The sequence below is a fragment of the Paramisgurnus dabryanus genome, chromosome 19 (genome assembly GCF_030506205.2).
Source record: "Paramisgurnus dabryanus chromosome 19, PD_genome_1.1, whole genome shotgun sequence".
NCBI classification, from domain to species: domain Eukaryota; kingdom Metazoa; phylum Chordata; class Actinopteri; order Cypriniformes; family Cobitidae; genus Paramisgurnus; species Paramisgurnus dabryanus.
The window spans coordinates 1,023,946-1,049,402 of record NC_133355.1 but is presented as its reverse complement, the minus strand read 5'-3'; the positions used below and the strand labels follow the sequence as shown (position 1 = coordinate 1,049,402).

Here is a 25,457-nt window from a genome sequence, read left to right as displayed (position 1 = left end):
GGCGATGTTTAGCCACAGTCTCGGGAAGCAAATAGTACTGAAATGAGTCAGTTTTTGGTCTGTAATGAGAGCTCTTGTCTAGAGCCTCTGGAGACGAGGACAAAGTCGCAGTCAATACAACCTCAATAAAGAGCTGATTGGTGACGGGTTTTTTTTGCCGGCCTGGCTAAGACCCTCATTACTGATGTGAGTTGCTGAATAATTCTAGTGTCTTTGAGTGCCCTAAGAGTAACCGCTTCTGCAGTGCTGATTAAAGGACATCAGGAAGCTAATTACACTGCTTAAAAAAGAAAGAACAAGACCAAAGAGACATTTGTGCACTTGTAAACAAGGTTTTACTGATACTGTAGATAGCGTAGATACAGCAAATGTAAAGCCACCATTTTACTCATACCTATGGACTTATGGAGTTCAAAATGGGCACCAGGTGGAATATAATAAATACTTGACCACAACATCTGTGCACAGGAACACTGCCCCCCCAAAGCCATATAAATGGTTATACATCATCGGTACAACATTAATTTTCCCATAAATTTACGATAGACATAAAATGTTTTTAAAATAAAAAACAGTATTTACTCCATTCTTTCATTTTGATTTCATCTAACTTAATAGGCAACTACTAGATTTATAAGATATTATGTACAGGTTTCTAAACAAGAAACTCCAAAAGGCACAATTGTCTATACAACATGTACAAAAAAGAAAAGAAAAACTCTCTGGTGCTAACAAAAAGGTACAAAATAAAATAATTGGTCATCATTTATGATTGCACGTACAATATGACTGTCAGAAAATGTGCTTTTATAAGAAGGCTGGCAGAGTTGCAAACCTCTTGAAGTGTTTCAGTTTTACAAAGTGACAAAGTTTTACAAAGCAGTGGGAGAAGAGATAGATAAGAGAAAGATAGAGATTCATAGACAGAAGGAAAAGATTTTATTGGGATTCTCAGGTAGCTATGACAAGTCTATCCTCATCATCACTGGAGGCTTCGTTATAGTCATTAGTTTCTGGTTGTCTAGAGACAGGTTGCCGTGGTATCGCTTCACTAGCCCCACCGGCTGTTGCCTTCTGAGGAACATCGGAGCTCCTTTTATTAGTGCATGAGGGGGACGAAGGTGGTGGGGTTTGAATTTTTTTCACCATGGCTAACGTCTTCTCTGCATCCCCGGTGTCCCCACATCCAGGGCTAGGACTGCTGGGGGAGACCTGTTTTTCATCTGTGGATGGCTTCAAATTTGTTGAAGCTTCTCCTGGATTGACTGTTGTAGGACTGGCCGAGGACGTAGGCCCTGGTGGTGATTCTGCAACCTGTGCTGGGGGAGGTGCAGGTGCTACAGCCTCAGGACTATGTGGTTTGTCCATGGTTGCTGGAAGTGGGCTTAGAGCCGAGAGGGGGCTGAGAGACGGTATGAGAGCTGGAAGGGCAATGTTGAGGATCTGTAGGCCAGGGATCTGTGCTGCCGAAGCTGTGCTGATCTGAGGAGCAGGGCTGGCTGCCAACACCTGCACACCCAGGGTAGCATTTAATGGCTGTGGTACCAGCTGGGTGGAGTTGGCCAGACCCACCACACTCAAGGTCTCCAAACCCATGGGCTGCAGGGCGGTCTGTGAAGAACCGAGTGTCTGGAGCCCTGCCACTTGACCCAGAGGAAAACAAGGCAGGACACTGTTTATTGGCTCCTGAACTACTAGTGGATGGGTCGGGGAACTCTCCGGCCGGGGAGAGGCATTGGGGGCTGGGAGAGGGCTACTGGATTGCCTATGGATCACACTTAGTGCGGGGATGGTTAATTGGACTGGCCCGGCCTGAATGGGTACAAATGTAGAGTACGCTGCCAAACCAGCAGGAACAAGTTGGATGCCACCTACGGGTACCATGCTGTATGGAGATCGTGGGGGCTGCTGGGAGTGCAAAGGCAGGTGGCTGAAGAGATGAGTAGTGGCCCCTACTCTGGGTTCGAGGATTGGACCTGTGTTCGGAAAGTGCAAATGTCCCTGAAGAGGGTCAGAGGAGGTCTGAGTGCCACGGTCAACGTTGGCATTGCACTCAATTGCAGGCTGGGATGAGGTGACGGCAACTCCATCCTGGTAAAGAACAATGGTATAATTACTTTGTTATAATGCCTAGCAACACAAACGAAGGTTAAAATACCAGACCTAATGTTATGAAAGGTAGTCAGCGACTACCAGCTGAAATTCTATTCACCTTTTCATGCATTCAAAGGAGCTTTGCTGATGTGCCAGACATGCGAGACTCATGGCATTGGAATGCATATGTGGTTGGATACTGGTATGGGGTTAGATGTACATGTAGAGAGGAAGGGATGCACGACGGGAAAGACAATAATTGCGAAGACATGGGTCTCACCTGGGCGAGCTTGGTGCCCTTGCCTGCCACTGGGGGACTAGGGGGAACATCAAATTCAGGGAAGTCGATGGACATCTGCCTGCAAGGCGAAATTGGGCTCATCATGTGCACAGAGTCAGTGTCAGAGGGGTGGAATTCTGAGGCAGGGGCAGGGTGGGAAGCAAAAGAAGATGGACTAGGGCCTGGGCTGGAACAAGAAGCAGAGATTGACATCTGTTTGACCAATAAGACAGGACTTGTCATAGCCACCGACTCTGTGTCTGATGTCTGGGAGTCTGAAGCTGGAGGTCGCTGAGGTTGGGCAGCAGGGGTTGGGCTGGGGCTGATAGACATCTGAGCCAGCAGAGAGCTAGGAGCTATGTCGGCATGGTTAGCAGGAAGGTGCTGGGGACTTGCAGAAACTGAAGGTGTTGCGGAAAGGCCCGACTCTGCCTGGCTGTCCTCCTCATCCTCTTCCTCTCCGTCATTATCTTCATCATCCGGGCCATCTGAATCATCACCATCCGAGTCCTGCCTGTCAGCACTTCCTGCTGTTCCTCGATCAACTATGGAAAAACAAAAACACAATAAACAAATCCAGCATGTATGTAATGTAGCATTCAACAAAGTGCTCTATAGATTCTACCTGGCAAATGCTCCCAAGAATTTTTTTTTTGTAAAATTCTCATAACGCTTTTCACAAAACATTGTTTTATAAAAGTCATGCGTTAATGTTTAAAGCCCGCATTAAGTATGGTATTAAGCCTAAAACTGACTGCAGGAATGCAGACAGTGGTCAGTGAGGTATTTGTAGCTGTATGGTTTGGAAAGACTGTATTTGGCAGTTTTATATTGTAGACACTGCAGTCCATCCTACAAAGTACTGTTTGTAGTTTAAACTTTCATAATGAATACCAGTCTGCTTTCTATAATCTGCATAGCAAAGAAAGGATGATTGCTCTGACTAAAAACATACAGGGAAGACATTAACACCTCAGACCACAAATGCAGCCTGTACTTGACAGCTTGTGTGGAACTGTGTGAGATGAAAACAAATATGCTCAGTAACTGAGACCAGAGAACTCTCTCTATCTCTCTCTCTATCTCTCTCTCTTTCGCTAAAATTAGATACTGCAATTTCCTTGCAGTAAACGCTGTGTATGCCGCCCACATGCACCAAGAGTTAACAAGGAAAAGACCGCATTTAGAATCTCTAATTAGACTGTGGGGTTGCTATTGATCATCATTCCAAAGGAACACAACCATGGACAATACACATTTTACAGATATCGATGATATAACTATTAATAGTCATGTTAGATTGGTTCTTAAAAACCATAATATAATGGTTTAAATATAGTTTCTGTTTTCTGGGCTTCCCTAACATAACCTATTGTTGTCAAGAAAATAACAGACGTATTGGGAGAAACATACCAGAGTCTTCGTTGTCTTGATCATCTATAATGCCAATCGCAACACCCATCTCCATGCACTTCTTACTGTGGGCTTTGGACTTCATGTGCTTGGTGAGATTTCCTGTGTGGATGAGAAAGAAGGGAGAGGTCACCCAGGTGGGAGGCGGATGCTGGGCATAACACGGTTTACATAAGCATGCTATGTTCATGGGCACTGGCTCTATGTAATGGGTGAGTAACCGATAAAGAAGTTCTTAAAGGAACGTAGGCTGGTCTGACACTGTGTGCTGTTCTGCAGTGCAGCGTGGGAAGTTCAACTGCAATGAATCATGCCTGCTTTTTTCAACAGGCACGGTCTTCAAAAAAAAAGCAGGTAAGAAAACAAAACTGATTGTACAGAAAAATAATTCTTACAGATGGTTGAAAATGGTCAAAATTACTTAACTGTTGTAATATGATAATACATTAGACTCAGAAATTAATTGATCACTTATTCATTCATTACTTATTCCCCTTGCATGAATTTTCCTGGTTGCTCTTAGTCTCTACCATTACCATTAAAGTATTACAAATGTTCTGGGTATGAATCGTGTGCTTCTAAAGTCATACAATAACCTTGTGTGAAAAATATAAAACTTTATTAAAATGCTATTGTTATCAATTATAATTGTATTTTGACAGCAACACAAACTACAATTACATATACCTCTACATTAGATTAAGCTAAAGTCCATTAGCAACACAGCTTCTCCACATACTTTCTAATCGCTTTTATGGTACTTTTATGTTTTTTTGTGGATCGATATGTGCAGCGCCATCCAACACACATTTGATCATCTGCAGTCAGGTGGCGAGGCCACGGCAGATGCGGGGATGGTGCGTCGCGCATCTGCTTACTCACCGCAAAATGCTGTACAGTATATAATGTCATACAGTTTGTATGTATGTTGCTGTGATTCATATTTATGCAAAATGAAACGTTTTTATTTTATGAGCAACTATGGTGCCCCTGGGGGAGTTGATTGTGCCCTACACAAACAGCATACTCTGCGTATAGATAGCGGCATTTTCACACTCTGTTTACCCTGAATCTCAACATATAATTTTATGTGAGCCACACATGAGACATTTAATAAAACATGGTATTAAAAACATCAATTTTAATAAAACACATACTGGTAGATACTGCATTTGGCATTTACTGGGCAGTATCCCTTTAAATTAGAAGATTAATTAATTAAAAAGATACAATGTATATGAATACAAAATATTTAAGAAGAATAAACTTAGAACATGTGAAGTATCTTTATAACCATAAAATTCAGTTCCTCATAACAGCCAATGGAAAAATGATCTGAACTCACCCTTAGTCTTGAAAGAGAAGTTGCATTGTGTGCAGTGAAAGGGACGAATGTCAGAGTGCGTACGGATGTGTTTGCGCAGCATGCTTGGTTTCTTGCAGCGGATTCCACATTCCTCACAAATGTATTTTCCTCTTCCACGTCCCCGAACATACACATATTCCTCGTTTGATTTGAAGCTGAAAATATAACCGAATAAGAAAATCAAAACAAAATATCTCGCCAAATATTTTAGAAGTGGGCATTTTAAAAGATTAGTTTTAAGAATTACAAACCCTCCATCAAAGATCTTCACTCGTTGGGGTTCAGATTTGGAAGAGTCTCTATCTGACTCATTAATAGGTTGCGTCTCTGGTTTCATTTTTCCACTATTTTCATTTGGCACTGATCTTTGCTGGATTACAACCTGAAACAAAACGCAAAACAGTTTAATAATCATGCAATCATGCACTACAGTGTATACAATAATGTATTTAAAACAATCTGGCCAACTGTTGCAGTAGTAAGTTAAAATGCTTACTTTTGACAAAACGTCTTTTAACTTCCCAGAGTAGGTTAAGATATCAGACTTTAAAGTTGTTGTTTTGGCTTGGGTGTAGTGTATTTTCTTGGATGTCTGTTTGGAGTCAAACAAGGACATTACCACTTTTGTGGGAAGGCCTAATGGGTTGGGATTGTTGGGGTTTACAACCCAGGCTGAATAAGCAGATATCTTCTGGTCGGTCTGCTGAATATGAAGAGGTTTTCTTTTCATTAGAAAACACCAGGTAAAAGTTGTAGCTGTTTTCAGACTGGGGAATGACAGACGATGACTATCTCTGGTGTTGACAACTGACACAGAAGAAGCTAACTTCACTTGTCCTTGAAACGTTGTAGGCCTAAGAGGAGATTTGGATGGAGACCAGCGCTGCTCCTCAACTTTCTCTTGTGGCTTCAGATGTATATTTTCTGGCATAGTGCTGTTTTGAACTCCGGGTGAAGAACGTGTGGCAGAACCTTGTACACCATGAACTGTGGTAGGTGTCCTACTCTCCATCTCTTGCTCATTGACCTCTGGTGTTGCTCTCTGGGGGACTGGTGTCTTTTCTGATTCGGAAGTGTCTGGAAATTGTTCTGGAGCATCTGTCTCAATTGGGCTGTCTACTGGCTCTGTCATACACACCTGTCTGACCAACATTAGTTTCCTCTGTCTGGTCATTTCTGACATCTTTGAGTTCAGGTAATTTAAAGATCTACCATCAGTGAGACATGCTGCTCCATGTTCATCTTTAGCCCGCTTTTGTGTCTTTTCCATAGCAATGTCCAGGCTGTTGGCAGGGGAGAGCATTCGCTTGCTTGAGGCAGTGGCCTCCTGCGGGCATAGATTTGCTGATGCTAGTTTTTGAGTACAGTGCAGTGAACCAAGAGATAGGATGCTTTGCTGAGTTGTCTGGTTTAGTTCAGTGTTTTTATTGTTGTTCTTCATCTGAATAGCAACAGATCCACCTTGCCTGTGAGTTTGGATGTCTTTTCCAGTCTTTAAATCACTGTTAACCACATGCACTGTAGGGAAGTTAACTTTAGAAGCCGCAGAGGCTGGTGCTAACGTTTGCTCATGTGTGATTAGGATCTGGGGTACACTTGTCGATACTGATGTTATTTGAGAGGGTGAAACACCTTGTACACCAACAGGCAGTACAACTGGGGGCTTATTAATAAGAGCCTGATAACCTGGTTGTGCTACAAAGACATTGTGTGTTCCATCATTTGATTGTGAGACTTTAATTTTATTAGCAATTGGTATTGTAATAACTGGCAAAGCAATCTGTTTGCCTTGCACACCTGCAAAAGAATATGGTTGGCCTGTTTTCAGTACTGGGCAATTCAGTTGGTATTTAGGTACAAAGCTCTTGTTATTTTTTTCATCTGAGGTCTTTTGAATGTCTGTGTGACCTGCCACCATATGGACTGGAGGTTGCACCTGGCATGTCGCAATCTTTGAGGTCTGATGCCATGGATGGGGAAGGCCATAAACTTGGGGTTGTTGGGTTTGGCTTCCAAGGTTTATACTTTGAACCATATGCTCATGTGTCTGTTTTGGTTCCTCACCAGAATACAGCACAAATGGCTGAACAAGTGTAGATGTGTTCACACTTACTTGTCTAGATTGGGATCGAGAAGATTCATTTGTGAAAGGGCCTCTTTGAGTAGAGACAGTCTGTTTCACTGCCATTTGGGGGTCTGGACCAATCTTCAAAGACATCTGACGGACCAAGGGTCCCCGTCGTCTTTCAATGAGAGGGACCTGGGTAGTTAGAGGACTGTGTGTAGTTTTTGGCATGGACGTCTGCATTGGTGGCAAAGGCCTGCCAGATGACACGCTGCTGCAGTCAAAAGATTTGCTACGGTAATCACAAGAAATTTCCACAGATGACTGAGTGCAGGTGATCTGCTCTGAGGTAGCTCGTCTCATCATGCCTGGCACTCCAAGAGTGTTGTTTGCTACAGGGAGCCCTTGAGCTTCTGGAGACTTCCCAACACTTTCAGCCCTGGATGGGCTGTCAGACCTTGGTGGATCATCTCTGTCAAAAGAGGCTGAAATACTAGAGCACCTTGACAAGCTACTGTCTCTACTAAGACTACGAGACAGACTGGACTCAAAGCTAGATTCACCAGAAGATTGTTCCATTTGAGCAAGTCGTATGCGCTTCTTCTTTGGGGGAAGTTTTTCTGTTGGCAATTTCGACAAGCTCTCACTCCTCTGAGGCCAGCTGAAAGTTTCTACGGGTTTCTCTGTTGATTCTACAAGTTGACTTTCATGATCTCTGTCTGGTTCCTCTGTTACTAGAATTTCAGGGACTTGAATGTTGCTCTGTCGCACAAGTCGTGATTGCTGTAAAGGTGTGGAACTGTCACTTGCAATGGGAAATGTTTGCCTGCCATGATGCTCAATTCCTTGGCTGGCACATTTGGGTGTTGACATTCTGTCCTGGTAACTTTGTGAAGATGAACTTACTGCAGCCTCTGTATGGCATTTTGTAGAGCTCTTTACTTCCCTTTCCCCAGGATCAACTGGAGATGATCTATCAATGGACTCTGACGTTTCAAAAGAATTTGGTCGGCTGAGGGAGTTGGTATGTCGAATAACTGAAGTACCGCTTCCTTGTCTCTGGAGATCCCCTCTTTCTTTATTTGGTGTGCTGATCTGGGCCTCACGTATTGGAGATAGTCTTGACTCTTGTGGTTCAGCAACTCTTCCAATGATTTGCATTTGACCTAAAACAGTAGAGTTACTTATAGTCTGGGTGTGGTGGGAATAAGGCCGCCCTAGCGAACCTGTGGACATTTGGCAGGAATCAAAACTTCTTGAACATGGAGGTGTGGTCTCAGTTGGAGACTGGTCATCATCGTCTCCAACACTTTTAATTTTCCTTCTTTTTCGTACCATACTTGGCTGCTCTACAATTCCTGTAATTACTGCATTTCTGTTTAACAGTGGTTGTTGAATGCTACGGCCAAACACTTCTGAATCCACCTCCCTGGTTTGCATAGGCTTGTTCTTCGGACCGTGCAGTTCAGAACAATAAAACTTTTTGTGATTTTCAAAGTTTTCCAGTTTTCTGTAACGGTTACGACAGGTCTCGCATTCATACATTGTACCTTTATTTTGTTGGGGTTTTCGAGTTCTTTCCGTTGCATGCTCAAAGGACTTACTTCTTACCTCATGTGTAATACTTGGTCCATGATAGCTCTCATCCATGGATTGAACAGAAATTAGAACGTGACCATCATTTGCAGCAGAATCCTCAACTGCTTTCTGTCTGACTAGGGTACGAGTATGTACAGCAGGATTGGGAGTAGGAGGAGTTGAGGAGAATACATCATCATTTATTGAGCTTATCTTTTCATCAAATGACTGACAGATCCTTAGTGGGTGAGGCTGAGGTGTTACATTGGGAAAAAGAGCTGACTGACCAGGTGTTGTAGGCATTGAATTACTTCTTGTTATTGGTAAACAGTCCATAGCTGGATACTGATGTGGAACAGAAAGAAGAAATACTGGCTTGGATTTGTCTGTGGGTGTAAAAGGAGATTTGGGTATGTCAGAGTTGGAACTAGATCTCCTCACTGGTGGTTTTAAATCAAACTGAAAAGAGTCTTTGAATATGTAAGATTTAGGGGAATCAATGCTACCCCTTCGAGAAAGAGAAGTCCGTCTAGGTTTGACACTATCCAATTGTTTGTCATCCACAACAGCCTCATTGTCTGAAATCAGTTTTGAGATACGCTCCTCAAGAGACAGAGCTTTGGTTTCCAATGGAGGATGCATTTGTCCTAATGAAACACGATGCTTGTCAGTAGGTGCTACATGCATGACAGTTGCCACAACGGGAGAAGGAGGAACTTGTGGCGTTTTTGTAATGTCAGTTTCTGCTGGTGGAGTGATCTTAACAAAAGGACTTGAAGGACTCATAGCTTGATCAGCACTTTCAGAACGTGAAAAGTAGCCAGAATCAGTGCTTCCAAGACTCCGAGGACTTAGTAGGCACTTGCCTTGTGACTGTTGCGAGTAATCAGTTGCTTGTTGCCTCTGTAGCTGGGCATGGCTGCCTCCCAAGGGCGATTTACAATGCTGATCTTCATCTTCACTAACTGAATCCAGCAGAGGACTTGTGCAATCCACTTCTTTTAGTGAGGATAGCATCGTTACACTGGACCTTAGGTTTGCTGGCTGGAAATCCCTTTGCCTCTGGGCGGTGGCATGTTCAGGTGCAGAATCTGTAACTCTTGGGCTGTCTGCTCGCAAAGGTGAAACATTTACAGGGTGGACAACCACTTTAGGGAGAGCAGCAGTGACTTTTGGCTCACATCCTTGGTGAGTGGCCAATGGTTTTAGAACTTCAAACACCACTGAATTCTCAGACTCTGCTTGGCTGCCTGGTATTACGCCTGCACTCTGCAAACTGCTTTCAGATAAAACTGTTATGCTACTCTGTGAAGAATCTGGGTCTAAATCAGCGGCACTCCCCTCCTCATCACTGTCTCCACTTTCCTCTGCATCAGAATGCGTGGCAAGGCCTTTATCAGACTCTTGTGAAAGGGATCCACTTCCAGAGTCTTTTACAAGACCTAGTTTGATTGCGTGTGCGTGGGACTTTTTATGTTTGTAAAGGTTGCTCTTTGTCTTAAATGAAAAGCCACATGTCACACATGGGTAAGGTCTCTCTCCTGTGTGGGACCGTATGTGTTTTAGAAGCACACTTGGCTTGGCACACGCTCTATTGCAGTAGTCACAGACGTACTTCCCTTGCTTCTTCGGTTTTTGCTCTTTTGCTGTGATATCAGTTACTTGACTTGTGCCAAAGTTTACAACAGTTGTCATCTGAACAGGGCTGAAACCAGGGGTAACAGGGACTTGAATTGAGTTGGGGACTGTGGCAGACAGAGACTGGCATGTTTGTACAACAGGTGGTTGGCTCTGAGGTAAACCACCAGAACCTGAAGGAACTGGCGCATGGCTCAAAGTAAGTGAAGGACCCACACTGTAGCTTTTCTGGATTCCTGGTCTGTCTTGCTGATGGTTTCCTGACACATTTACATACCGGTGTGTTGCGTGTTGCGCTGTTGATGCCATACTGCTGTAGAACTGTTGTTTTGCTGCACTAAAAGGTGGCACAAATGTGGGTTGTGACTGGACATTAAAATTAACAGCAGGCATAGCCATAGCATAGTCCGAGTAAGTGACAGGAATGGATACTGATTTTCCAAGATGTCCTATTGGACTGCTATTCTTCCTTTCTGCCAGCGTGTTGAAATCTGGTTCCATAGCTTTGAGCAGAACTTCAAGGGGGGCACTTGTGTGGGAGGGAGATGAATTTTTGTTGCTGCCGTTGTCACACCAGCTATCGTCGAGTAACAGGCCTTCAGAAGAAGGCTGCTCTGCAGCACTTTTCTGGTTGAGAGCCTGTGGCTCTGAGGTGGACGGCTCCCCTCTTACTGCTTCAGATACTGATGTGTCCTGCGGGGCATCTTCAGGGTCTCGAGGATTAAGCAAACCATGCAGTGGACTGCTGGTGAAGGAAGAAGAGGGTGTGGCTTCCTTGGATAAAGGAGAAACAGATTTCTTGGTTTGTGATTGCTTCTTGACAGGTGACTTGGGTACTTTCTTCAGCTGGTTTTGTACTACAACTTTCTTCCTTTTCAATCCTTTGATTCCTTCAGAATTTCTGCCAGTATTTTCAGGTATGTCTGTATAAAAGAGAGACAAAGAAAGATGAACAATCCAAACTGCATTAAATATTATTTTATACTATTTTATTCTGTATCAAATTACTGTCATACTGTTTGACTTTGTGGAATCAAGGCTCATAAAGTTAGGACCATCAAACATTGATTTTAATCTTTGACATGGTCATACTTAGAAATATAAAGGTTATATTTTCACAGAATTATCTTTACATATAACAAATTACAGTATCAAAGTAAAACCCAAACTTTCAAGCTTACATAATACAAATATTTTAATATAATTAGATTTCACTTTTTGTATTACAAATATGTATTACAATAAAAATTGACAATGACAATTAGTTTTATTAGTATATTAAATTAGATGCAGTTATCGAACTTTAAATAAAATAAAATAAAATGACCCCTTATCCTTGATTGGCTCACTTTATCAACTGTTACTATAATAACAATCTGACAGTTGTAGACCGCATTTCAGAGTCTTTAAATTTAATCTCTCTCAGTGTGCACGACTACATTTCATTCTTCATCAACTTGAGCTGATGTTTATGTAATCCTTACATACACAAATTGCCGATGCCTTTTCCTGATAAGATCTTCAAAACAAATGCCTGTCTGTCTCGTTTTCACCTCCTTTTCAGCAAAATTTCATTGCGCAAGTTTGGTCAAGTTTTTAAGCAAAACAAAACGAAATAATAAATTTTAAATAAATACCCCCCCCCCCCCCCACACACACAAACACTATGTTATATATTACAAATACACATTCTATAATATCACCAGCAAAAAAGATCTTGCTAACGTCAGATCAGCAGACACCTACCTAAAAAGACGGGTTTGATGCATTGAAGTGCAGAGGAAAAGCTTCATTATAAAAAAAATCTTTTGCTTAGAAAAACCAGTTAGCTATCAGCAGCAGTACCGATCCCAGTGACAACCAGCATATAGACGAGACTGTTTTGGAATCTAGAAGATCTTCTGAGCTGCTACCGAGGCCCATGCATCATTATGTACAAAACCCACTCTCTCTCTCCCTCCACACCCTCCCTTCACTTGTGCTTATACATCTCATTCATTGCAATTGTGTTATTTGTGTTACCATGTCCCACTTTATGCATTTAGACAATTGGCAGGGAAAAACGGATAAAAAGTTACATGTAGGTGTTTATGTGGATAAATGAGCTTGTGTGAATAAATTAATTCCATCCCTTATGCGTTCCAAATACTTGGGGCAATAACTGAGCACCTAAGTCAACATCTGACAGAAATCAAATTACTTTTAATGTGGTAAAGAAAGCCTGCCGTAGAGCGAGGCACAACTGAAACCCATGCACAGATGGGCAGAGTTTTCCGCATTTGCTGTGTTTGGATTCCCTGTGGTCTTCAACTTACACTGAAGGTTCTTTGTCTGTTTGACGCCAAATGGTTACAAACAAATTACCAAGCCCTAACATCTGTGGCAGCTCTGCACTTAATAGGGTTTCCCTTGCTTGGCTTGGCATTGGTTGGTGGAGAAAAGTGGTTAGCATTAGATCTACATGGTCGTTATTTCCTGGGTACCAAAGGAACTCCCCAGAACTTCAAAAAGACTGTTAGAATTTTACTAAGACTTCAGTTCCATTTTATGCATGTGTCACCTTGGTTCATTGATTGACAAACTTCCTTAAAAGTTTCTAAAGAAAGTAGAAAGAGGATATGAGGCAATTGGAGCTCTGAGCTAATTAACTGCTTTTAACGGATTCAGGGATTAAGACAAACATGGCCGGTGACATCACTGCCTGTTGTATTTTGAGAAGGGGTGCATGTATTTTCAGACCTGTTCCATTCTGGTGCCACTAACCCTTCCCAGCGGTTACACAACGAAAAAACATGCCAGAATAAACTGACTACATTAAAATGAAGGGCTGATGCTTTTCTTTGCCTTCTATTAACATTTGGGACAATTCGTACAACTCTTTGTGAACTCTTTATCCCTTACCAAAAAGTAACGTGGCATGGTACAGTGATGGTGTCAGGTGGTAGGACCGAGGTACTTTTAATATATACGGATATATATGCTTACCACACTTAAACTTCACATACCATTTCATGTTCAAAACCCTGCATATGTCCAAGAAACAAAATCATGGTAGTGCTATAAACAAAATGACTAACATTAGCTTATTCATGTGAATGATCACTTTTTTAAGAAAAACTCTTATGACACAGAACGTTCCCCCAGCCATTCTATTATGCAACATTTATTCATAAAAGGCTTCCCTGTGTGCTTGTGGTTAGGTTTAAGACTCCCGAGGTATACAATGAGACCATTTTAATTAGAGTGCAAGCATAGCAGAAATGAACACTGTGGCCACAAGGGGAAAATGTGGTGCAGGAAACTACTGGAGTCCCCGGGACGCCAAGTGCACCGTCACCACGCTGGGAGACCAGAGAACCAGTTTTGAAAAAGGATGTGGGTGATGGTTTCGGGTTTGAGAAGCCATACTAAGGTATTTCCAAAAAGAACCTGAAGTTGTTGGTGTAATGCACTGGCACACAATGAGCATTAACAAGGTGGAAAGCCAAACAGCATTTAATTTGGCTCTCCACACATACCACTTTTCCATCAGTGTTGTTCCACCGGTAATGGAGCCGGCGTCCGATCTTGCCCTGTTCTGCACATTTCCACGGAAAAGGACATGGTTACGGGCTGGAAAAATTGGCTTGGCGTCAGCTCCCAAAAGCTGCTGAACTCAGGCCAGGAACCATTAATACCATTGGGGGGTTCTGGATTATGTAAAGCTCTCATAACACCAACAACAACTCCCATTATAATAAACGAAGCGGTTTACACTGGAAGCACCCAATGCGATGTGACTCCCATTTAGTGAACATCACATTCCTATTTATTCCTAGTTTTTTCCAGCCACTTTATGTTTCCTGTTGGATACAAATGTAACTAGTATGAGCTCATTTCTTCATGCTAGCTCGAGGTCCTTTGATGTAACACTAAAGACGGTCTGGACGTTAAAGTAGGTTTGCAAAATCAAGACTAAGACTTGTAAACAGATACTGATTACTCAAAACTCATTTATGCGAAACATGATGTTTTTTCCATTCTGGATCAGACAGGAAGGAATTTTTTTTCCCTCGCTGTTTATTATAATCTTCCTACAAGTTTTGTCATACATTTTTGGTTACAAAAGGTATCACACGGGTAAATTTGCACCGCATTTTGTTTTGCTTTGATGTGACACCATTAATGGTTTCTGACACGGGTGAACGAATGGAGACCAAGCAAAACCCTCAACTCATTACAAACATCCAGACACGCTCAGTCATTTCCACCATCCTGACTCTACAGCCTGATAACGGTAATGAACGGAGAGAATCTACTGCTGAACAAAGATACCTGGTAATTTCACTATAAAGCCACAAACACACTTTTATCTCTCAGAGACAGAGGGAGAGAGAGAGAGAAATAGCTCAGGTACTAAATGTTCTGGTACGAAAGGAAAGGGGGGGGCATGGGTTGATTTCTTCCTGTATATGCTGCATTTGAAAAAAAACCAGTGATATAAGTGTTAAAGATGAATCATACCTTTGTGTGCAACTTTGGGGTCTTTAAGCTCTTTCTGTGCCTCCTCTATTTTGTCTGGAACAGAGAGAGAGAATTACACGTTAGATCATTTATACTGCATATCAGTAATAGTCACAAATGATGTAAGAATTCAAAACGATTCAGAGTACTGCAAAATACAGCCCTGAAGAACATTAAACTAATACAGCAGGGAAACTGGTGGCCTGTGACAATGATCATATATAATGTCAAGTAATCATTACAATGCTGCGGCTGACCAATCAGAATAATGCAATCCAGAGAGATGTGCACTATAACCTAATCCAAAATAACAACATTTATCATGCAGACTTCCCTTTTATAATCTAGCTAATGTGTCCTTGAGTAATACCCCAAAACTCCACAGTATATTTTATATTTATCTGAGCTGTATTTGGACAATCACTCACCTAAAGGATTATTAGGAACACCATACTAAAACTGTGTTTGACCCCCTTTCGCCTACAGAACTGCCTTAGTTATACGTGGCATTGATTCAACAAGGTGCTGAAAATTTCTTTAGAAATGTTGGCCTATATTGATAGGATAGCATCTTGCAGTTGATGGAGATTTGTGGGATGCACATCCAGGGCACTAAGCTCCCACATCCCAAAGATGCTCTATTGGGTTGAGATCTGGTGACTGTGGGGGCCATTTTAGTACAGTGAACTCATTGTCATGTTCAAGAAACCAATTTAAAATGATTCGAGCTTTGTGACATGATGCATTATCCTGCTGGAAGTAGCCATCAGAGGATGGGTACATGGTGGTCATAAAGGGATGGACATGGTCAGAAACAATGCTCAGGTAGGCCGTGGCATTTAAACGATGCCCAGTTGGCACTAAGGGGCCCAAAGTGTGCCAAGAAAAAACATCCCCCACACTATTACACCATTGCATTAATGAGAAATTGGGTGTTCCTAATAATCCTTTAGGTGAATGTATATCTGCTTGTGTAACTTAATTTACAGCTTAAAGTGAGTGGGTGTGAGTTTATACAGTATGTGTATGTGTACGTTCACTGTGCCGAGAAGCAATCATCTTTCACCACCTTTAACCATTTTAAGCCAACACACTCACACACACATGTGGGTAAATGGTTTACACCATCAGAAAAGCCAACATCACAACACTGATGTGGTGCTTTTCAACCACAAACCCCATTACAAAACACTTTTGAAACAAAGGACTCCCTGTAAAGTGAGACCAATAACAAGTATCGGAAAGAATCCTTACTCGCTGTATGCAGGGAAAAAGCAGTGGCCACAGAGAAATTCATGGCAGCTGTTTTCCTCATGCTGGTCAAACGGAAATTTATTCATGGATTGGACGACAGTTTTCAGTGCACACAGAACAGGGTGGAGCTTTGAATGGGGGCTCCCAGTGACCCTGGTCACAGCATGTTATGTCATGATGAGTGGGATAAAGACACACCCTTTATTAACTCACCCAATGCCAACCTCCCTCTTTTTGCAAACTCGATATATTATATAACACTATGTATACATAACCCAGGATTACCAATGCAACCGGGACAAACAGACGCATATTTATGTAATGCAACAATAAACTGATGCTCTATGTAAATCTGCTTGCTATCTGGCTATAATGCAAGTCACATTAAGGGCAAATGTGCATTTTAGACAAAGAAAAGTGTTTTGTTTAGAAGGGTTGTTAAAGGATTAGTCCATTTTCTTAAAAAAAAATCCAGATAATTTACTCACCATGTCATCCAAAAGGTTGATGTCTTTCTTTTTTCAGTCGAGAAGAAATAATGTTTTTTGAGGAAAACATTCCAGGATTTTTCTCATTTTAATGGACTTTAATGGACCCCAACACATAACAGTTTTAATGCAGTTTAAAATTGCAGTTTCAAAGGACTCTAAATGATTCCAAATGAGGCATAAGGGTCTTATCTAGCGACATAATGGTCTTATATTATCTGCATTAAAACTGTTAAGTGTTGGGGTCCATAAAAGTCCATTAAAATGAGGAAAGTCCTGGAATGTTTTCCTCAAAAAACACAATTTCTTCTCGAAGATATCAACATTTTGGATGACATGGTGGCGAGTAAATTATCTGCATTTTTTTAAGAAAATGGACTAATCATTTAAATGCAGATACAAAACATCAGTTTTTACAACACAGGTCACTGTAAAAATGTGCAGCATGCACTTGGTTTTGCAAGTCAATTCAACCCATTATTTTAAAGTTTTGACCTGTTATAAGTTGACATAACTTAAAAACACAACTTTAAATTGTTTGACTTAATTTGTCGAGGTTAAGTAACATAAAAATATATGCTGATTTGACAAAAATCATTTGGCAGTGGCCTTTCATGTAAAAGCCTTCATGTAAAAGCATACATTATCTCTAGAGAGTTACTCTAAACCGTAAAAATGGAAACTCTGGTCATTCCTGTACCAATTCGCTATCATTGCATTACATCACCCTCCAAATGCGGAGTTCACCACAGTTCCCTATCCCCAATTAAAACACCATTGTATTCCGCACCATCATCTGTGTAATTCTGGACACAGAGTCACCATGATTGTTGACCTGCTCGGCCCGTCATCTAACCACACATCCAGAATTGCTCATTCTGTTCTGAACAATCAATGGGTCGTCCGGAATGTGTGGGATCGGATGACAACCATTACCTAATATACCGCAAATAGGTTCCCCTCCAGCCACACTCATGGGGGGACTGTCCCTGAATTCCTACCGTGAGACGGGATGGTGGAGTCCAAACGCTTTCAAGCGCTCTTGGTAAACAGACGTCAGGATTGAAAAGGACATTGAAGCACCCACGCAAGAGAGTTCGGGTTTTCGGGTCCGTTCGGCAAAAACACATACATTTTAAATTACCCGAGACCTGATGCCGCTAATAATATACCCGACCTGTGTCCGAGGCACACGTAAAAGTTTTCGGACCTCGGGTTTTCGGATCTAAGTGGACCCGTGAAGACCTCTAGTTGACACATTGGTACGTTAGAAAAAAAGATGAGCTTGGTGGCAAAAGGTGGTAAAACAGCCACACAAATGCAACTCGGTATTTTGCTGCAAGATTCTGATATGATTCTGCGGACAACCAGAAAACGCGGTTTGACGACCATGGATTTGTTTTTCAAGAGATGGTTTCTCCTCAACCACAAAAACATTACAGTCGGATGACCTGACAGGAAATGAACCTCATGACACATTAAGAATGAAAGAAGAACTGAAACATTTCGAAAAAACTGCTAGTCATGATGCCAATGCAAAGAATCTCCCCTAGAGGTTAGTTATTCCTCTTTTTGTGTTCTTCCTCAATCTGCAAAGGATCCCTAGATATCATCCTCCAGCATAGAGAAGTTTCTATCAAATTGTGCAAGATGTTGTAAAGAAGTAAAGATCGGATATGACACAGAATGCAGTTTTGTTATTCATAGAGATCAGCTTCTCTCCATCCATCAATCTCACCCACACACCCTCTCTCTTACACCACCCGAGATTTTCCTTATACTGTGGACCAAACCCCAGATGCTGTGGGATGGTTTGCAAGCAGTTTTCGCACAGGACAAACATTTGGGCTGAAAGTTTCCTCAGTTAATGCTACCATGACAACAGGGAATTTTTAAGCGGTTTTAAGGAACACATTGGTCGTGAAACCTTGTTATGGTGTGAGCCCAAACAACAGAGAGGCTAATAGCTGTCAACTATTGTATCTGCAACTATCAGCACAGAGAAGTGGGTGGCGTTTATTCACATAAACACATTTTTTATGACCGCTTGATGGTGCGTACCTGTCACATCGAGTAGGTCATTAAAAAAAATCCTCATGCTTAGACCATACACTGTTAGAGGGCCATCTGGTGCACCCTGGGTCCCTGTTCCAACACCCGAGCTCTCGTGGCCCTACTCCATATCAACATTTTGGTGATGTAATGCTGCATATTTAGTTTTATAGTGCGCTCTGGAGCTGCTTTAAGTCTCTGTAGTCTTGTGCCGTACCCTAGGCTTCGGAAGCTGGAGAGTGACACGATTTGGATAAACAAAAGATAAGATGTATTTGGAAGACACTCTGTAAACAATTTATCTCATTTATGTAAACTACATCGACTAACAGACTTTAGGCTCGACAGCACCAGTTCTTCGGCATGTAGGGGAGACATCTTGTGTGGTTGCCGCAGCGTAATGCAGTAGTTAGTTTTCCGCACCATGTGTTTTGACAAATAACAGAGGAGGTGTTAAAAGGTTAAAGTAATTTGCCTGATAGCATAGGACTTGTTATGTCATACTGGGGTTGAGTGCCCATAGCAGTCACACACACATAAGAGGAATGCTCGGACACTGTGCCGGAAACTGATGTTATAAAACATCCAGTTGAAAGCTAAATGAGTGTTAAATATTCACACCCAACAGAGCGTTTGTGTGCCATGTTGTACGTGGCCTTGATGATATGATCAAACCAGACAGCATCTCTGTTTTCCTGTCACACAGTGGGAATCACATGACTGAAGCATATTATGCAACCGGCACGTCTCCTGTCATGAATACACACGCAGCCACATTCGGAAACAGTGACGCTAAAATAATTTAGATAAGTCACAGCATTCAGCAGAAAACATATGTAAGAGCATAATAAATCATCACACGTTCTTCTTCGTCTGCCCCTTTGCACTCATATAAATCATTTTTCTTTTGAAACTAATATCAAAGCATGCAAGCATTTGACAGACATTTCCATGGAATTCACTCAAGGATTCCCCTGAAACCAGAACTGCTGTTCCCAATCCCACACTGTTCCGCTTGGGAGAAATGAAGCCAAAAACTTTGGTTGATTGCTCAAGGGTTTACACACACACATACACATAACCGCACTGGGGCAGAACTGCGATTTACACCCGTAAATTTGACCACAGGACTGAAATAACATCCGCCCGGCAAATTTGAGTGTGTTATTTGTCATGTCAAATCCACTTGCTTTGATAAAAAGCACTCAACTATATCATTCAGTTGTATGTGCTGTGGCTGGACGCGACCCTCTCTGACCCTACATTTTCATTTTATTTCAAAAACAATATTAGTCAACTTTATATTACTTTGTTAGTCAATGACATTTTTGTGCTAAAATGTTATAATTTCATAGTTTATGAGTCATGACCATTTTCTACTTTCAGATCCTTTGAAATAAATTTTGCAGTCTCTTCGTGTTGTAGAAATATAAAGTTATTATACTACAGCAACAGCACACATTAGCAAGCTGACCACAACTAACACTCAACTGAAACAGATGCTGATTATGGCATAAACATTTCCAAGTGTAAATGCTTTCAAATCAAGGCATTTATAATAAAATGTAGTAATGCTTTTTGATCAAAACAACACTAAATAACTGATACATCCCAAATAATATTCTACTCGTCTGCACAATGGTAACCATTTAAAAACCCAACAACAAAACAGAAACTCTTTCAAACACTAATACAACAACATACTAAGGGCCAGATTTACTAAACAGGGTAAATTAGCATGAGAGCGCAATTCCAAAAAAAGTGCAAATGGGAGTGGTAATATCTGCGGGTTATTTACTAAAAAAATGCAAATTAAATAACAGAGGAGCAACAACTGATTTTCATAATGACCAACACAAACTAAAAAGAGCAGATCAAATTAGTTCAGGGTTGCAAATAAGCAGAGCTGATCTTCTTGAGTTCAGCACCACAAACGTCGCAGGGGAAAATTCGGGGTGTTTAATCTCAGCCAATGAAGCCATAGTACACTAAAAAGAACTGGAGGACAAAAAAATAAAGGTTTACAAGAAATTTTAAAACATCTGGTTTTGTGTGAATCTTCCTAGTGACTCCAATTTTATTTACTTTAGCAAATAAAAAATAACATGGCTTGACAAAAAATATTATTAAATAAAATGTTCTTCTGGCATTCCAAATTAACTGTTAAATGTTAAAACAATTCTCTGCATTATATCACGCGCTCTCTATGATGCCTCTTTTTTTGCAATAATTGCAGCTAGGGATGTCCTGATCTCCACTAATAATACGTGGCCGATCACATTTCTGAATCGGACAGCCGATCTCATTACAGCTATTTCATGTACTACGGCTTTTGATCATTAAGTCCTTATCGATGTAAAATCACTGTTAGTTTGAGTCGTTTATAACATGCATTTGAAAAAGCAACACTCGTCAAACATAATTATTAAACATATTCTTTATTATCATGAAAATACCTGAAAAGGTTTGAAGAACAGCAATATAAATATATCCTTCCGCCATTTCATGGAGCTGCGTGTCATCACAGCTGTGTGTGTATTGTTCTTCGTCTACAGCGCATTTTGAGTTTCTGCACGAGAGCGCCCCCTGGCTTTTGGATGTAGCAGCATTTCACCGTAATTCATTGAGAAACATAGCAAGCATTATCGGCCGATCGATCGGAGCATCCCTATTTGCACACTTTCAAGTGTCAAGTGACATGCTTTTTTGGCGTTAAATAATGGTGCAAATATGGCGCAAACATGTAAATCGCATTGCATGAATTATTTAAATAATCTCCTCCCAAAAATGTTGCGTCTGAAAGGAAAATCCTAGAAATGCATATGCAATAAATGCAGTGGCAAAATATTGAACACCTTTACAGCACTAATTATCCACTGCATTTCCCAACAGTCGTTATTTAACGCCAAAATGATGGTTTGCGCTGGCGCAAGCTTTTAGTAAATCTGGCCCTAAACATTATTAAGTCCACCTCTTTTCTTTTCTTAATTAAAAAAATCTTAAAATAACCCTTTATTTTGATATTTACTCTCATGCAAAACATGCTGGGAACTGGAAATCCAAGGCCAGTTTTGGCAATATTACTTTAATACAACACAAAAACTTTCACACATTTCACCATATTGTGGACTATGGATCAGATGCTCAAATTTTAATTATGTTAAATTTATTCATTTTTTTTCAGTGTGCTTTCCCATCCCTCAACAACAGTCCCAGTACACAGTTGCTGCGTCCGAAACCGCCTACTACATACTATATAGTACGCGAAAAGCAGTAGGCGAGGCGAGTAGTATGTCCGAATACATAGTATTCGAAAAACAGTATGCGAAAAGTACCCGGATGACCTACTACTTCCGATTAGATTTTGCAGTGTGCATACGATGGACGCTTCACTATCCCATGATGCCCCGGACGAGGAGTTATCCAACGAAGAAGAAGAGCTACGCGGCTGTTTTCGCGCTGAAATGACATGACGTGATGACGACGTATGTCACGTGATGTAGCAACATGGCTGAATGTAGTACGTCCGAATCTCATTCATACTACCCGGATTCATACTATACAGTACCTACTGTTTTAACGCCAAGTAAGTAGGTACTTCATCTAATTCAGTACCTACTATACAGTATGCGGTTTCGGACGCAGCCTATGTGTTCACAAAACAATCCGACCTAAAATAAGTAACTCAAATTATTCTTGTTGACTTAAATGTTCAGGGACCTTGTAAAAAATAAACTTCAATTTGTGATCTAAATCTGAGAGTCAAATTCTCACCTAGTGTATTCTGGAACACTGACAAACGCACGCACGCGCACACACACCTGTAACTGTACACTCTTCATTATTGCCCCAAGTTGCTTGGTATCCATAAACAGGCCGCAGTTATATATTACACAACATTACCGACCAGTTTATTCTGCTTTGCGTCACGCCTGAGAAAACCCCTTACCTGTAATAAAATTACTGTATCGACTCCAGAGGTTTATTGCTTTAATAGACCATCCCAAAGTTCAAAGGCTTTGTGAGGTTTCTATACAGGAAACTCTGATGAGCCCGAAGCCACCAATCAACACGCAGGAGACACACGAGGGAGCAGCTTACCAGAAGCAGAGTCAGTAACCTTCCCCTCCTCATTACTGTTAGAGCCCACACACCGATGCAACAAAACATAAATACACACACGTACACACTTTACTGCAGGACCACAGTGACTGAGCTTCCATTACACAACTGTCCTTCTTCATTAGCTGCATCATCATTTGCTACCCAAACTTCATCTTTTCTTCCTCCTCAAATGAGCAATATCTCCTCTAATTCACTCACGCCCCTGTTGTCGAGAGCGAGACAACATTAAGTTCTAAGGTTCACCGTGATCATTCTTTCAAAGATCACCTGCAAACCAGAACTGCTCCAATCTCTCTTTTAGGGTTCATCTTTCAGTAGGGCTTTCAAGTAGAAATGACAGCACTTGCAGGAACAAGTGGAGCTTTAAGTGTGTGCTCTAAAAAATAAGGGTTCTTGAAAGCAAAGCCAAAAGAAAAAGATGTTTGGTGCTCCAAAGTATCTTTTAATTAAAGGGTTTTATCCTCTTAACTGGCGCTGTCCTGTGAGCGGGACACCCATGTATACTTTAATATTTAGCATGTAAATTTTTATCTATCACGAAAAACTATATATCGTCGAAGAATGTATTTGTCATATTTTAAAACATTTTAGCAGTAATAATAATTCAGTGACAGTAATTTATTAATTAGTGACACGAGTATGCAGCAAACCGCTGACACCTAGTGGCCGTTGTTGGTAAAACCACTAAAAGTGTAACACAATCCTTATTTTTTGTGATAATTTTATGTATAAAATATATTATTTTTACTTATTACAATAAATGTAAACTACTATAACAAATTTTTATTGAATATTTTCACCTCTAGACACATTTTTGAAAAACTTTAAAGACCAAGGTAAGGTTTTTAGACCAAATTTTTTTTTTACATATATACCATTCAGCCCATTTCTACATTTCTAAAAGCTTTTATTTTTAAGAGTGTGTGATTCTGATTCTAGTCAGCAGCGATAATATTACTGTTTGCCTGAGGCTTCTCTTAATAATGCAGAGCAATAAAAAGAGATAGAAGTGTTGAAATCAAAGAGAAGAAACAAGTTTCATGTGCCGAGCCACATATGAGAAAAGACTCCTGCACTTTCTTAATACGAATAATAAATAAAAGCATCTTCACCTAGTATGGATAGAATATAAATGTTAAACTTATAAATGAAACTTCTGTGTTTTAAAATATCACTTTGGGTTTACGAAAAGGTAAATAAACAGTCGCTATGGCATGCTGTCATTTACTGCAGAAAATGACTTAAATGAAGAATGAATCTTGTTTTCCTGTCATGCACTTTAAACAGAAGGATGTGAGGCAAGAAATTCTGTGAGGATTAAATAAAGAAATACTATGATAAAGGGCATATAGAAATTAACATAGAGTGTGTATTTAATGCCCTACCCATGCATAGACTTTGCAAGCACATTAACACACACCATTTTCTCCTGTTTCACAAAATGTGGGACTTTTATAAGTCTCTCACATATGCTAATGGAGAAAAATGTGTATTGTAACGGGGATATGCCTTTAAAAGATCTTAAAAATAGGAATAGACATTATAAGCAGTGGTGCACATGAAAATCAATGTATCACTCAATCCCATCACACATCTGTTTAAAATATTTGATGCATGCATCAGATCACCTGATATTGATTACACCAGGTACACTTGCACATTTGTTGTCAAGCTCTCTCTCTCACACAAGCACACACGTGTGGCGTGAGACGGCCCCCGCAGGAAGCAGTGGGTGGATACAGCGGCAGACAGTCAGTGCAGATAGTCAAGTCTGCGTAGGCACGCTAGTGAAAAATTGATCCAGTGCATCTCTAGGACAAACACATGCACGCCTCCTAGTCTACAATTATATTTGTTATCCTTTAATTAAGACACACACAGTGTGACCATTAGACAGCTCATAACTTATTTAACATTTTCTTCAATCAAAACTCACTGCCACTACGGCTATTACAGGTTATGTTAACCCGTATTTTGCTATGCAGTAACCATGTGGTTGCTAGGGTGGGCTGAATGGGTAAAAATCCCCAAGCACTGCTATTTAGTCTAGATATAGCAAGCAATAATGAGATACTTTAAATAGCCTATGAAGAAAATGCATGCATTAATGGAAAAACAATGATCTGTTTTCATGCACTTTTCGGAAAAAGAGTATAAATCTTTATTTTAAATTGAATGAATCTATTTCTGTGACTTGAATTACTAATTCTGTTCATAAGATGTTGCACAGCGATTCCTTTCATAGATTTTCTCTCCTCTCCTCAATGAATGTCAGTGCTTTCTCTCACGCACGCGCACACACACACAATCTCATTCACGAGTTTAATTATTCATCAATGGCTGGTCTACCTGACAGCCTACCACTTGTTGTGTTAAATAATGAATGAACACGAGACGTAAACAAACTACACAAAGACCGGAGAGGATTTGTATAGATAGATGCGTTTTATCTGCGTCCTTCTGCCCTTTGGATGCAGGAATCAATTTATACGCATTGCGCATCTTTACCCACACACGGTGATCATTTAACCGGCTCTGTCGCGTGGAGGACTCGTTCATTAGAGAATGAGGATAAACACAAACGATGGTTTGCGAGCCCGA

General features: G+C 40.9%; 1 protein-coding gene across 5 annotated transcripts in view; it reads right to left on the bottom strand.

Annotated features, from left to right (window-relative positions):
• Window positions 1–312: 312 nt before the first annotated feature.
• hivep1 (HIVEP zinc finger 1) overlaps window positions 313–25,457 on the bottom strand; it is a 52,779-nt gene continuing 27,634 nt past the window's right edge. For 4 of the 5 annotated variants that reach the window (XM_065284705.1, XM_065284706.1, XM_065284708.1 and 1 more), the window contains exons 3-9: window positions 14,938–14,991; window positions 5,650–11,357; window positions 5,405–5,535; window positions 5,133–5,308; window positions 3,788–3,889; window positions 2,375–2,919; window positions 313–2,091 (exon numbers count right to left, since the gene is read on the bottom strand). In XM_065284705.1, the coding sequence (XP_065140777.1) occupies window positions 952–2,091; window positions 2,375–2,919; window positions 3,788–3,889; window positions 5,133–5,308; window positions 5,405–5,535; window positions 5,650–11,357; window positions 14,938–14,991 (7,856 nt within the window). In that variant the 3' untranslated portion in view covers window positions 313–951. Of the gene's footprint in view, window positions 2,092–2,212; window positions 2,920–3,787; window positions 3,890–5,132; window positions 5,309–5,404; window positions 5,536–5,649; window positions 11,358–14,937; window positions 14,992–25,457 lie in introns of all 5 variants that reach the window. The other variant, XM_065284710.1, reaches the window with a different exon arrangement.